Raw genomic sequence first — 13,066 nt, forward strand, 5'->3', positions numbered from 1 at the left:
GACCTGGAACACAAGTCATATGAGGAGTGGCTGAGGGAACTGGGGTTGCTTAGTCTGGAGAAGAGGAGGCTCAGGGGAGATCTTATTGCTCTCTACAACTGCCTGAAAGGAAGGTGTGGGGAGCTGGGGGCGGCTTCTTCCCACAGGTAACTAACTAGTGATAGGACCAGAGGGAATTGCCTCAAGTGGTGCCAGGGGAGGTTCAGGTTGGAAATTAGGACATATTTCTTCTCAGAAAGAGCAGTCAGGCATTGGAACAGGTTGCCCAGGGAGGTGGTGTCATTACTGTCCCTGGGGGTGTTTAAGGAAAAGGTTGGACGTGGCGCTTATGGACATGGTCTAGTGGGTGATATTAGTGGTAGGGGGGATGGTTGGACCAGATGATCTTGGAGGTCTCTTCCAACTTTAATGATTCTATGGTGCACTTACATTTGTTAAGACTAAAAAAGACAAAAAAAAAAAAAAAAAAACACTAGTGCAGACTAAAACACTTATGTTTTCTAAACTCCTTGAAATAAGCCTGTTTAAAACAGAACATGCCGCTGCAGATTCCTGTATTGAAGCTAAAACCCTCCTTATTTATTCAGGTCACAAATGCTTCCTTCAAAAGAAGAAGGGCTAAGCAGAATTACTACCAGAACTTATACTAACTTGCCATTAACAAATGCCAATGAATTGCTGTATCTAGAACTGAGTAGCACTACATTTTAGCATGTAAAATGCTGCAAACTAGTGCTTCCTTCCATTTTTTTGGCTGAGCAACACTGGCATCCTGTACAGAGTAAAAATAATTGTAGGGATGCTCTGCAGATATTCAGAGTGAATACACTAAAAGAGTGGATAGATGTTCAAATTGTTTTCTATTGCAAAACATAGCCATAGAGCGATAAAAAAGCACATTTGGTTTTCAATCTGAGCCCACATGATGAAACCAATCTGTCATCTGTCAGTTATTTATCTCTGAATAGCACACAAACTTCTATAAACTGTTCTGCAATGTTCCGTATCCATACAATTGACAAGTCTCCAGCAAGATGCTTTGCAACCACAGCAGCAGGAAGGGGGAAACACTTCAAGTCTGTTGCAAGATCTTATACAAAATAAAAGCATTTGAAGAACTGAAGGCAAGTTTATGTCCATTTCATACTTATTTCAGCAATTCACAAAACACCTAAGTTGGCTTCTTTCTTGGTTTCTTTAGTCCAAAATTACTCTAACAGTTAATGAGAGGTGTCAGTTTTTGAGAGATGGAAACTAAACTCACTTTTATCCTGTCTTTCAAGCCACACCACTTTTCCCTAACTTACCCAAGAGGCAACTTAATCTTCTGGGCATCAAAACAACTGACAAAAAAAACATTGATAACCAACTAAACTGGCTTTGAATATTTGCATAACATTTCTATTTTATTTTGATTATCCATCAAACAAGCTGGAAATGCACTACATATCTGTGAATTTCCTTGTCAGCAGAAATAATTACGACCAATCCAGATTTCTACAGTAAACCAAGCAACTGTTTATAGTTACATAAAAACGTACACATCGCATGCTTTAAAGAACAGCATGCCCAGAAGTCAAACTAAGGATGTTTTACTCATCCCAAAAACTAATAGTTTGCACTATAATTTCATGCCCATATCTATACACAGCAGTTCTGATTTTGTTATCGCTTGCACTTTGACTTTAGATTTAAATTTGAAACAAAAATATTTTCCTACTACAAATTATGTTCATTTTTCTCCCCCCAGGTTTCACAGTTTGGAATAGGGGTCATATCCACATAAAATTAAGAAATAATTCATATATGCCAGGAGGGAGGAAGGCACCTTGTCCTTTACATAAATCACACAGACAACTGTATATTTAATTAGCCTCACACACTTATACCTGACCCATTAGATACATTGTTTTTAGCACAATTTGTCAGAAAAAAAGTTCACAATCATAACTTACATTAAGGGCAACTAGGATAATGTCATTTGTATTGACTTTTTCAGATGAACTTATACAAGCTTCGATTCCTTCATCTGAAAGATACCTGTTAAAGAAGAAAATATATATATATTAGAATATCACATTATTTATATAATAGTCAAACATTTGTTCTGCAGGTAAAGATTATTTTTAGCTTCTATTTTCTATGCTAGTGAAGCATAACTTAAACAAATACTTAGAAAAAGACTTCATGTAGTCAATTCCTTTACACTGAGGTAAGATTAAGAGATTCATTTTTTCTTTTCACAAAATAACAGCAACCATCTTCCACACACACCCACCCCAGATTACAGGAGCCTGGTTTAAAAAAAAAAAAAAAAAAAAAAAAAATCAACCACTTGGGCATTACTTGGTATGATAGTGACATATTCATGCATTTTTAAGGGAAAAAAAAAATTACCAAGCAAAAAACAAAACGAACAAAAAAAGAAACAAACCACATCTGTTTCTAAAGAGCAAGATGATACAGTTAAATGCTCAAAGGCTGGGCAATACAACACCACCATCCAACACAATTAATAAATAAAATTTATTCATCTGAAAACTAAGGAAGTTAATCCATTGCAACAGGATTTGGCTAATAAATTCAAAAGGGCTGACCTATTATGACTTCCAAAAACACTTAGCAAAAGATGTTTTTAGCTTAACTTGAGTGGTCAGAAATTGTGATATTTGTTATTTATCTTGCCTCATTTATTTCATGCCCCTGTTTTCATTCTTAGGTAGCTGGCTGTTTTCTCTGCAGAGTGTTTAGTTTTCCTTTAAACATCACAGCAATCATTCAATAATTGATAATTGCTAGATACTGAACCTGAAACACAGTACTTGCCCAAAAAATATTCGCATACTAACTACCTAACAAGAAACCACCGTTCCCAAAGAAAAACACAGGATGTATGAAAGAAAGCTTAATATGCTTTAATAAATATTAAAAATATGCACTCCAAAGTACTTCAAGAAATAATTCAAGAAAACAACATCCAGGTGTAAGATATAACTACAATATAAACATGTGAAGGAAGAATCGATAGACCTTTTTAATTCTAGCCCAGATAACATGAACAGCTCCAGCCCTGACAGCGTTGCCAGACTAATTAATGATCCCAGCTGAGCTCTAACCCAGACACCTGAGAGGAACTAGCTGTTCCCGTCAGACACTGACATCTAGCAAATCCTGAGAGAACAGAATACCACCCAAAAAAAAAAGGCACTAAAGAGGGAGGGGGGAGAGAAAAAAAAACACGCATATATAAAACAATGTGAAAGAAACAATCTGATTTTTCATATAGAAGGCACACACTTGAGAATAATAAGGTGGCAGGATTTGTTAGCCTGCATAGGAACACAGGATTTCTCAGCAGTGTCTCGGATCTCGCGTACTGCCGCCTGGGAAGACACGAAGTGGCAGTTCCTACCTGGGATTGGCAGATGGACCTCATTAGCTGGAGTCAGCGTACAGTGGAACACAATTCCCACTCTGCCAGGGGGAAACTACAACAGGTACGTCCTATAGGGAGGACCCCATAAACCACAGTGGAAGCCTTGAGTAATTACAACAGACTTCTAGAAAGAGAAATATCATAAAAGCTACAAGTTTACCTCCTGTTATCTTCAGTACAAAGTTGAATATCAGCTGTACCAGGGTGGGAATACAAAACCCATGAGCTGAATTCAAGACAAGATGTGGAAACATTCCTCCTCCTCTGCAAATTAAGTAATTCTTCAGTTCTGCTGAAACTAGCAGAACTGCAATTCTGTTATGAGCTACAGTCTAGTACTTAGATGTAGGCACTAACATTTTCCAGCAAGAAAAAAATATATTTTTAGCGAGCAAACAACAATCTGACCCAGAATTAAATTTTCCCGAGATGGGATAAAATTGATTACTTCCGCCATCATAAAATTCGCTGCTGAGTCATGTTGCAATTTCTCACTTCAAAGTGAAGACTGAAACAGAGCTGATAAAATCCCACTCTGCTTTAGTCCAACTTTTCAGTTTATAACTTAGCAGTTAGTTTGTCTCATTACTTCAGAGGGCTTTTTTGAGCCAGGAAAGATAAAAACACACACAGAGCAGAAAAGTACTTTCATTTTTGACTTACACTAGTTTAAGCAACAACATTTTGGAGACGCATTGCCCACACCTGACTGAAATCTCCATCAGAGTTACAAGAGGCACCAACCTATAACCAAATGCTATTTGGGGACATCTGCTACCTTGATAAAGCAAGCACAACAGCTTTTCAGCAAAAGCATGATTTAAAACCACAATTTTTAAAATAGTCTTAAAAAATAATAAAACAAGCTCTCTCTGTAACCATCGGGGGGGGGGGGGTCAGGAGCAAAATTACTTTCAAGAAGAAAGATCAAATCAATAATTATCTCTGCAAAACTATGTTGAAGAACTTCAACAGGCAAAGTACAAAATTTCTGAACCGGTAACTTTTCAGGTGTTGCTTCTGTGGAACAGGGACATAAAAGTGCAGATATCACCAGAAATAAATGGTCAGGAACTGGGTAGGGAACAAACCGTAACCAGAAAGGTTGTACACCCTCAGTAACCAAAACATACATTTCTCCTACCTTGACAGAAGTCTGGAACTAGGGTATGTCAAGACAATCTTTCCTGCTTTGCCCTAGGAACTCTTTTATGGACTGCTTTATACAGGCAGTACTCCAAATGCATGTCTAGATTTTCTTCAACTTTTTTGCAGAAAGTTCTTACTTAAATAAAAGAATTTGTTCTCCCTACCATGTGTTTTATCTCCTGTAAGAACTACCTAAGTTTTAGTCTTGAATATTTCCTGCTACAGGTGCACAAATTATTTCATTTAAGAGAAGATAAATAAAAGCAGTATTTCTAATAAGTTTTTATTTTAAAATAGATGCAGTTGTACAAGGAAATATACATCCATATCTCTCAAGTATGAAAAGGGAGTTACGACGGGCAAAATTAGCTCTTCAGTAGGCATAATCCTCAAAACATATGGATTATAAAGTCTGAAATTCTTTTTCCAGGCTCCAGAGGAAAGAGAGTTCCCTTTTCAATCTGCTCTTAATGTGCTGTGATAGGTATGTGATGGGTAACGTTCTTAATGGGTATGTAATGTGCTGTAGGTAGGACCTTTACAGCAAAAGGTCACTTGATCTTTTTGTTCTCTCTGTAGTAGAAAGGAAGAAAATCTGAACCTGAACCGAACCAAAAATCAGATAAAAAACTCCTCGGGAGTCAAACAGAACAGTCCTGGAGCTCAGTGCCTCACTGCCTGCACTCACGTTACCTGTTCTGCACATTTTGCAAAATACCACGACCTGCCACAACCCCAGATAATGCAAGGCGAACGACGAAGTGATCCTATTACACTAACCCAACGCATTTCTACTGCCCAGGGCCGGGAGGCAATCCTAATCCGTCCATGAACTAGCTCACCCCCCTGGAACCTGCTGGTGAACTCGGTGCCCTGGCTAATCCCTGCTCTGCACACCTCCATCCCAAGCTGCTGCTTCTCCCTTTGCTTTGAAAAGGAAGTGGGCACCGGGAACAATCTGGCACATGAACTTTGCTGGCACCACCACCAAGTTTCCCTTTGGATTTCCTCTGAAGAAGCATTTCAGAATTACACACATTTGCTTAAGGAGAAGGAGCAGATAAAAGAACAGTGAAATAAATGACTGCGAAGTGTGGAGTGAAAAAAGCAAAGTGCCACAAAGCCCTTTAGGAAGTAAAAGGCTAGCCAGCAGCTGGCCACTGACATCTTCTCACACTGACAGCAAGGAGATAAATTATTTCCTTCACTTGCAATGCAGATAACACTATCCTGGGTGATCAGACTGAAAGGCTTAAAAGGAGCCAACTAGCTTCCAGCTGGCAGCTTGATTTTTGGCTTTATCCACCACACTCTTAAACAACCTAACGCTACTCTATTTTTGAGGAAATTGTATTCGTGGGTGTGTACACACCTGTAAATCACTGAGTTTTTAAGGAACTGGTAACAGTAATAGCATAAATTGCAACAACTTTTGGTTTCTAAGGAAAAAGTACTCACTAGGCTTGTACAGCCTCTGAAGTTACAAACTGAAGTAATGCAGACAATTGTATTGATTTCAAAGGAATTGTGCCAAGTAATGCTGTATGAGTCACACAGGGATTTTGTGGCTTTCAAACGTTAATACATATTAAAAAATAAGAAATAAAATCAGTTTACAATCAAATGGGCTCCAAGCTGCTTCATACGGCTGAGATGTTTACCCGGGGATCATTCTCTTGGGAAAGGAGACCAGAAGAGAGAGGAAACACGGCAGGGAGAGGAAAATAAATGCTTCTACTGCAATTCTTCCACATTGTTTGCTGAAACCCGAGGGATATTTGTCTCACGTATTCCTCCCCCACACATCCAGCTCGGCTCATCTGAGACATGTAGCAGTGCAATCCTCTTAGCAACAGCTTTCGTCGGAAGAGCATCTCCTTTTTAAACTAAAAGCACCTGTTCTTACACCTCGGGATGAGCACTGCGCCGACAGGATTATTAAACAAGCCATTCATAGTGAATCAGCGTTTTCCATGTGAACCATTCACATATAAACCTAAATCTGCAATTTTTCTGTCAAAACGTTCACTATAAGCTCCTATAAAAAAAAAAAGTTTCAGTAATTCTCCCTAACGCACAGTAAAACATATTCCCACCACTCCTTCGTTCCAAGCATGGTATCACCCTAACAGCCCCCCTTCTTTCCTATGTTACAAATATCCATTCTCCTTTTTGATATTTCCCATTTTTGGGAGCTGTGATTCTGCAGTACCAGTCGCAACTGCATCTCTAGATATCTCATTTTATCCTCTGCTTTATTTCATCAGGAACAAATCACACCTGACACGCCCTGCACAGACAGATTTGTTACAGCTACACTATTACCACCTGCATAAAAACAATCCCTAGCATCAAGTAAGATGCATTTTTGTTTGCCTGCTCTATACTGCTGGATCAAGTACCCTCTGTGCCCACAGAAGTTTTAGAATGTTTAATTTCAAAGCTTTATTTTAGAATTAAATCCACCTGGTATACAACTTTCCTAATGCAAAAGCAGCTTTCTTGAAATGCTGGTTTTGCTATTTGCAATTCACAGTTCATGGGCAACCAAAAATCTTTAGCTACCTTCAATCCTTTTCCTGTACTGCATTACAGAGGATTTCTAGAAAAGTGTATTTTTCTCCTATCATCTCTACAATTAATGCTTTATTACAGGAGAAACTTTCTTTAGGGAAACAAATAAATAAGGGAAAATAACATCAATAAACATGCTGTATAAAATTCACATATTTCAGATTCACTCCTCTTCATAAAACTACTGTGACATTAGCAGAAAATGCAAACTGCCTTACCAATATTTCTTGTAATTCTGTCAAACACATGAAACAATCCCGAAGTTTCATTATATGTAAATGTAACATTGCTATTTTCTGTGTGTGTACACAAAAATCAGAACGTTCCTTCCATTGCTTCCCACAGAAAACAGATTTATACAATCATGCCACCTACAAGGTAATCTTTTAAACCAAAAATATTTGTAGAGAGCATTCATATTTCTGGTACTTAGCACCACGAAGGATGAGAGAACAATTTTCACAAAGAGAAGTGCAATTTAATGCACTTGTGGGAGACCACCACTGGGTGCCACTATTGCTCCACAGCAGAACATTATCCTTTACACTAGCTATTTTAAATTTGTAGTACTCTTTTGATAGGGTTTCAAAATGTTCTGCTGAATTTTGGTTGTATAAAGGAATTAGACCACAGTACTACAAATTTTATTGAGGGACTATCATTAAAGCTGTTTTAAAAAAATACAGAACACATTTTAAAACATTATTATGCTAAACATGAAAATCAGATTTAAAAATAAGGCTGCAGAAGCAGCCCTATAACCTGCATAACAACACTGGGAAAGCAACTAACATTTTTCTTTCTTTAAATAAAACGCTCAGAAGTTGAAAGGATGGCATAGTATTATGCAAACTACCAGTGAAAATAAAACAGAACTTAAAAGGTGAAGAACAGGGAAGGTTTGAAAGGGTTCAAACATCCTGCCAAAATCAGGGCCGACTGCTGCTTTATCCGCAAGGCAAACGTCTGTCAGTAATGACAAATAACCTCCGCTGTAGTGTCAGTGGCATTCCTGGCAATTTTACGATTACTATTCAGACACCCAAGAAAGTGACGTTTTCCCAACATCTAACCCTGCTGCATCGCCTGCTGTTCCTTCTTGTTTTCTCCACAACTGTGGGGAAAAGACTATGCCATTCCTTTTATTCAAAGATCATGTCAAAAGACTTATTCCCCCCCTTTCATTGCTCTGTATCTTGTACATACACAGATGATCATAGCTAGCCAGGCGTATTTTATTCTCCCATCACTCCTCCCACTTGTTAATATTACTTTGAGTTCTAACCCTGATCACTAACAGCTTTGCATTCCTAAGGAGTTTTATCTTGTGTTTAAGCCCAGAGCGTCATGCTCCATCACAGGTACTTAATGACAGTATTAAATAAAACCTGACCTAGAAGACGCCTCTTATTTTGGCAGTGAACCATCCTGTAGCCATTCTTTCTAGTCTGGTCCATGCAGTTTCACAGCTGCCTTATAGGAACTTAATCTAGATTGTTTCCCTGTTTTACTCCTTAAAGATAAAAAGAAAAAAAGTCAGAAAAGACTATATTATATCACTAATAAAAACCAACATCATTTTAAGTATTTGCTATCATAATTCCACTTATTTACATCATCTAGAAAGTTGAGAATTACAGAAGTTTGGTTGCAATTAGATCAGCATTTAGATGAAGAGACACCAAGTCTATTTTTAAAATATTACTGACATACATAAAACTGCTGCAGAGCCAAGACAGCACTTGAGTTCCCCGTGCAACTAACCATGCCTCTAAGCTCCCTACCTTTTCACTCTTGGGCTTGTACTGCTTTTTTTAAGTGCTGTTTCCAACTCTCCAACCCAGGTCAAGCTGAAACCCCAGCAAGGCATTCAAAAGAAATGCATTCCCAACCTCCAGTCCTCACACACATTTAGCTGACAAAATTTAAGGCCTAAACCTCCCTCCTATGCATGTGACACTTGATTTTAAATTAAAACATCAGCTATGAAAGTCCATTTATTATTAGAACTTAAAAATAGAAGAGTTGCTTTGGGTTTGTTTGTTGTTGTTGTTAGTTGTTTTGTTTTTTGGATGGTTTTTGGTTTTAAACATCATCTAGTAAGAGCAAAATGTCTGTCACTGGTGTCCCCTGCCCTTCCTTTCCTCATGTAGGGAAGCAAGCACAAGTTAATTACCTTGGAGTAAAACCTATTTTGTCGGTGAAACTGTGACCTAAAGAAAGCCTAGCAAATGCTCGAACCCCAAGGAAAGAAAAAAATAAATAAAATAACCAAAGTGCATTAAGCTATATCAATATTGCAACTTCATCCTACGGTTGCTCCAGCCTGGAGGGCTGGATAAAGACCAGGATTAAAAAAAATAAATAAAAATAAAAAAAATAAAGACCAACAGCTTCAGATCCTTACAGTCCTAAACACAGGCAATACCAGTCACCCTCACTAACCCAGCTTTCTATCCATTTCCAAAAGACAAGGACTAATTTTATACAAACGATTCATCAACCACTGACAGTTTCAGAATTATTCTGGAATACGATGGACATGCAACAACCAAAACGTTAGTCCATCAGCAGGTTGGCCTGACAAGTCCATCACTCCCCTCACAACTCCCCAGACCCACACACAATTCCTCTTTTTCATTAGTGGCACATGTATTTTCCCCTGACAGCCTCCCTAAAATTGCTGTTCCAGAAGTGAAGTACAAAAAACAAGTTTTCAGCACACACTACTGCATCCAGGTCTGGTGCACCCAGCACAAGAAGGATGTGGATCTGTTAGAGCAGGTCCAGAAGAGGGCCACAAACATGATCAGAGGGCTGGAGCACCACTCCTATGAAGAAAGGCTGAGACAGCTGGGGATGTTCAGACTGGAGAAGAGAAGTCTCTGGGGAGACCTCATTGCAGACTTTCAGTACTTAAAGAGGACTTATAAAAAGAATGGAGGACTCTTCACTTGGGTAGACAATGACAGGCCAAAGGAGAACGGTCTTAAACTAAAGAGGGTAGGTTAAATTAGACATTAGGAGGAAATTCTTTACTCAGAGGGTGGTGAGGCACTGGCACAGGTTGCCCAGAGAAGCTGTGGATGCCCCATCCCTGGAGGTGTTCAAGGCCAGGCTGGATGGGGCCTTGGCCAACCTGATCTAGTGGGTGGCATCCTTGCCTATGGCAGGGGGGTTGGAGTTAGATGGTCTTTAAGGTCCCTTCCAACCCATTCTGTGATTCTTCCACAACAGAGAACACACACCTTAAAACACTTTAACACTTGCATTAGTGAAGTATTTATAACAGTACCTCCCAGTGTCCTGTCTGTGGCACTATTCTTTTCCCACGTCTGTTTCTTCTCTGAAATTACTACTGCAGGGAATGCAATTTGATTTCTTAAGACATAAATTCAAAATTCTGTTATGAGATTGGCACGATATTTTTCACAAGCATTTCACAACAGAAAAGTTAACTTAACTTTGTGTTTTATTGAAACGTAGAACTAAGCATCACCTTCGTTACCCATCACGAATCACACAACCATCAAAAACCCCAGATTCTCTCCTCTTTCCCATGTGTCATTTATTTCATACACCACATCTTGGATAAACCGTGTAAACAAAACTGAAGACCAGAATCAACTCTTCTTTTTTAACTTCAGTTATCAACAGGCAAACACAAAATAACCACGTGTAAAGCCCTGAGCAAGAGTCGGGGATGGCAGAAGCCAGAGCACGTCGCATCACCCCGTTCTGCAAGGGGCCGGACTCAGTGTGCCCGCTGCTCTGCTCCAGGAAACCCACCAGGAAGGGGTACACGGGTACGGTGAGCCCCTGAGCAGACACGAGGCTACAAGCAGGATCCTCTCTGACAGGGGTGTGCAGCTGCTGGATTTACTTCCCTATGCTTCCAAAATGCTCCGATCAGACGGCCTTCAGTGAATGCTGCAATGCTCATCTCTTGTAACCGGCATTTGTATGCGGGGGAAAATCGAAGAGCTGAGAAATCACTGAAGCACAGGATAAAAACGACAAAGTTGCCTGATATGCATGTGGTAACTTTTAACAAACGTTATGACTGCGCTTTCAAGGTATTATTTGTGATATACTGAAAGTGCTGTTAATGCAATTTTCAAGTATACACAAAAGTAACTGCCCTCAAGGCTTATATAAACTTAAGTAAACAGCTACTTTATTTTCAGCTCTGTAACAATAGCAAAAGCTATTGAGCAATACTTTGACAGTTGGTTTACATTAAAAATAATCCAACACCATATAAACGTTTCATATTAAACATGTCAAAACCCGAAGCACTTTGTAGGAATTAGGGAATTAAGTAGACTGAAAGGATGAAAAACAACGGGATTTTCCCCCAAATCAAGAATTGGGGATGAAAAACAACAGAATTTCCTTCCCCCCCAACCACCAGCTGCTTAGTATCAGCCTAGAAGGAACTTTTGCCTCTCTCACACAGGCGTGTTTCCATTTATTCAGCCCCTCATGAACGCAGGAGACAGAGAGCATAACTTTCTTTACTGGAAGTAACAAACCCCGTGCCCCAACCCAGAGGAAACCATCAGTCACAGCACAACGCAGACACAGAAATCACTTACTTCCCCACCACGTAGGTAGGGCTGGGAGTGTCTGGGTCACGCTGGGAGCTTGTTCCGCTCCTGTGGCTGCGCACTGGCTTTTTATTACAAAGACTACACGGCACAGAGAAGAGCTATACACATTTTTAGATAGCTACGTACAGAATCTCATAGATAAAGAAAATGTTACTATCAATTTCAAGAAACAGCCAAGAGCTCAGGAAAAAAAAAATACTGAAGATACTATCAAAAATTAAACTGTGGAAAATAAACATTTCATGATGAAAAATGTGCTTCATGTTTTTGCGGCTTCCCAGAGAGCTTCATTCCAATGCCGTTATTACTGATGGCTTGGGCAAAACAGTGAAGTGGCAGTGAATTTTACATGTAAAAAACAAACTAGCAGGCATGCTTCAAAGGAAAACGGAGGTTAATTATGCCAACCACACAAACAAAAAGAAGTCAGCAGAAAGAGTGATCAAAAAAATATTCTGGAGGATTAATTTGATAAACAGTAACAACAAAATAAGCATAAAATAATAAAATAAAATAATAAATAAATAATATTATATTAATAAATAATATTATATTAATAAATAATAATGAAAGGCATAAGATAATAATAATAAGCATAAAATGATTTCCAAAGCAGATGCAATAAGCTTGACAGATGACAAGTGACTGACACGCAAAAGGAACGATCAAGAAAGCAAGCTGTAATACACAGGCTGAACGTTTCTCTGTATTTCTAAACTAAATCTCTACAACTGAGACTTGGAAGGTTTCCAAACTAAAGTTATTGTTGAAATACATATCTAAGCAAATTGATATTACAATAGGAAAGGTTTTAGAACAGCAGCGGTAACAAAACTGTTTGCCCATGAGCTCAACAAGAGCCCAAATACAAACTGCTGACCTTTTTAAATCAACACCTGTTCCACAAGAACAGAAAACAGTAAAAACACCACACAGTATTTTTGAAAGGAGCAATCACTTTTAATCCTAGAAATTAGAGACCCTTGTGTGGAAACCTGCATACACCATACAGAAGACTAGAATTTGTAGGCCTGTGAGCACATGGGTAAAGATCTTCCCTCTTGCAGAGGGAAGATGTTCCCCACACAGCTGTTACATACACCTCCGGGCAGGATGAAGAAAGCGAGCAGGAGGGCAAGGCGGCAGGGAAGAGGAGAAGGAAAGACTGCTGTTGAGACAGCTTTTGATAGGATTCTTCACCAAAAGCTCTTAAAGAAATTGTATGGTTAAGCCAGAAGAAGAAAGAATCCTCTGCCAAGTACTGAAGTACAGGAAGGGAAGGGTATAAATGCAA

General features: G+C 39.0%; 1 protein-coding gene across 2 annotated transcripts in view; it reads right to left on the reverse strand.

Annotated features, from left to right (window-relative positions):
• TDRD3 (tudor domain containing 3) overlaps nt 1-13,066 on the reverse strand; it is a 108,771-nt gene that overhangs the window by 65,538 nt on the left and 30,167 nt on the right. For both annotated transcript variants that reach the window (XM_040540765.1, XM_040540774.1), the window contains exon 2: nt 1,956-2,040. In XM_040540765.1, coding sequence (XP_040396699.1) covers nt 1,956-2,040 — 85 coding nt within the window. The remainder of the gene's footprint in view (nt 1-1,955; nt 2,041-13,066) is intronic.

The sequence above is a fragment of the Cygnus olor genome, chromosome 1 (assembly GCF_009769625.2).
Source record: "Cygnus olor isolate bCygOlo1 chromosome 1, bCygOlo1.pri.v2, whole genome shotgun sequence".
Taxonomy (NCBI): Eukaryota; Metazoa; Chordata; class Aves; order Anseriformes; family Anatidae; genus Cygnus; species Cygnus olor.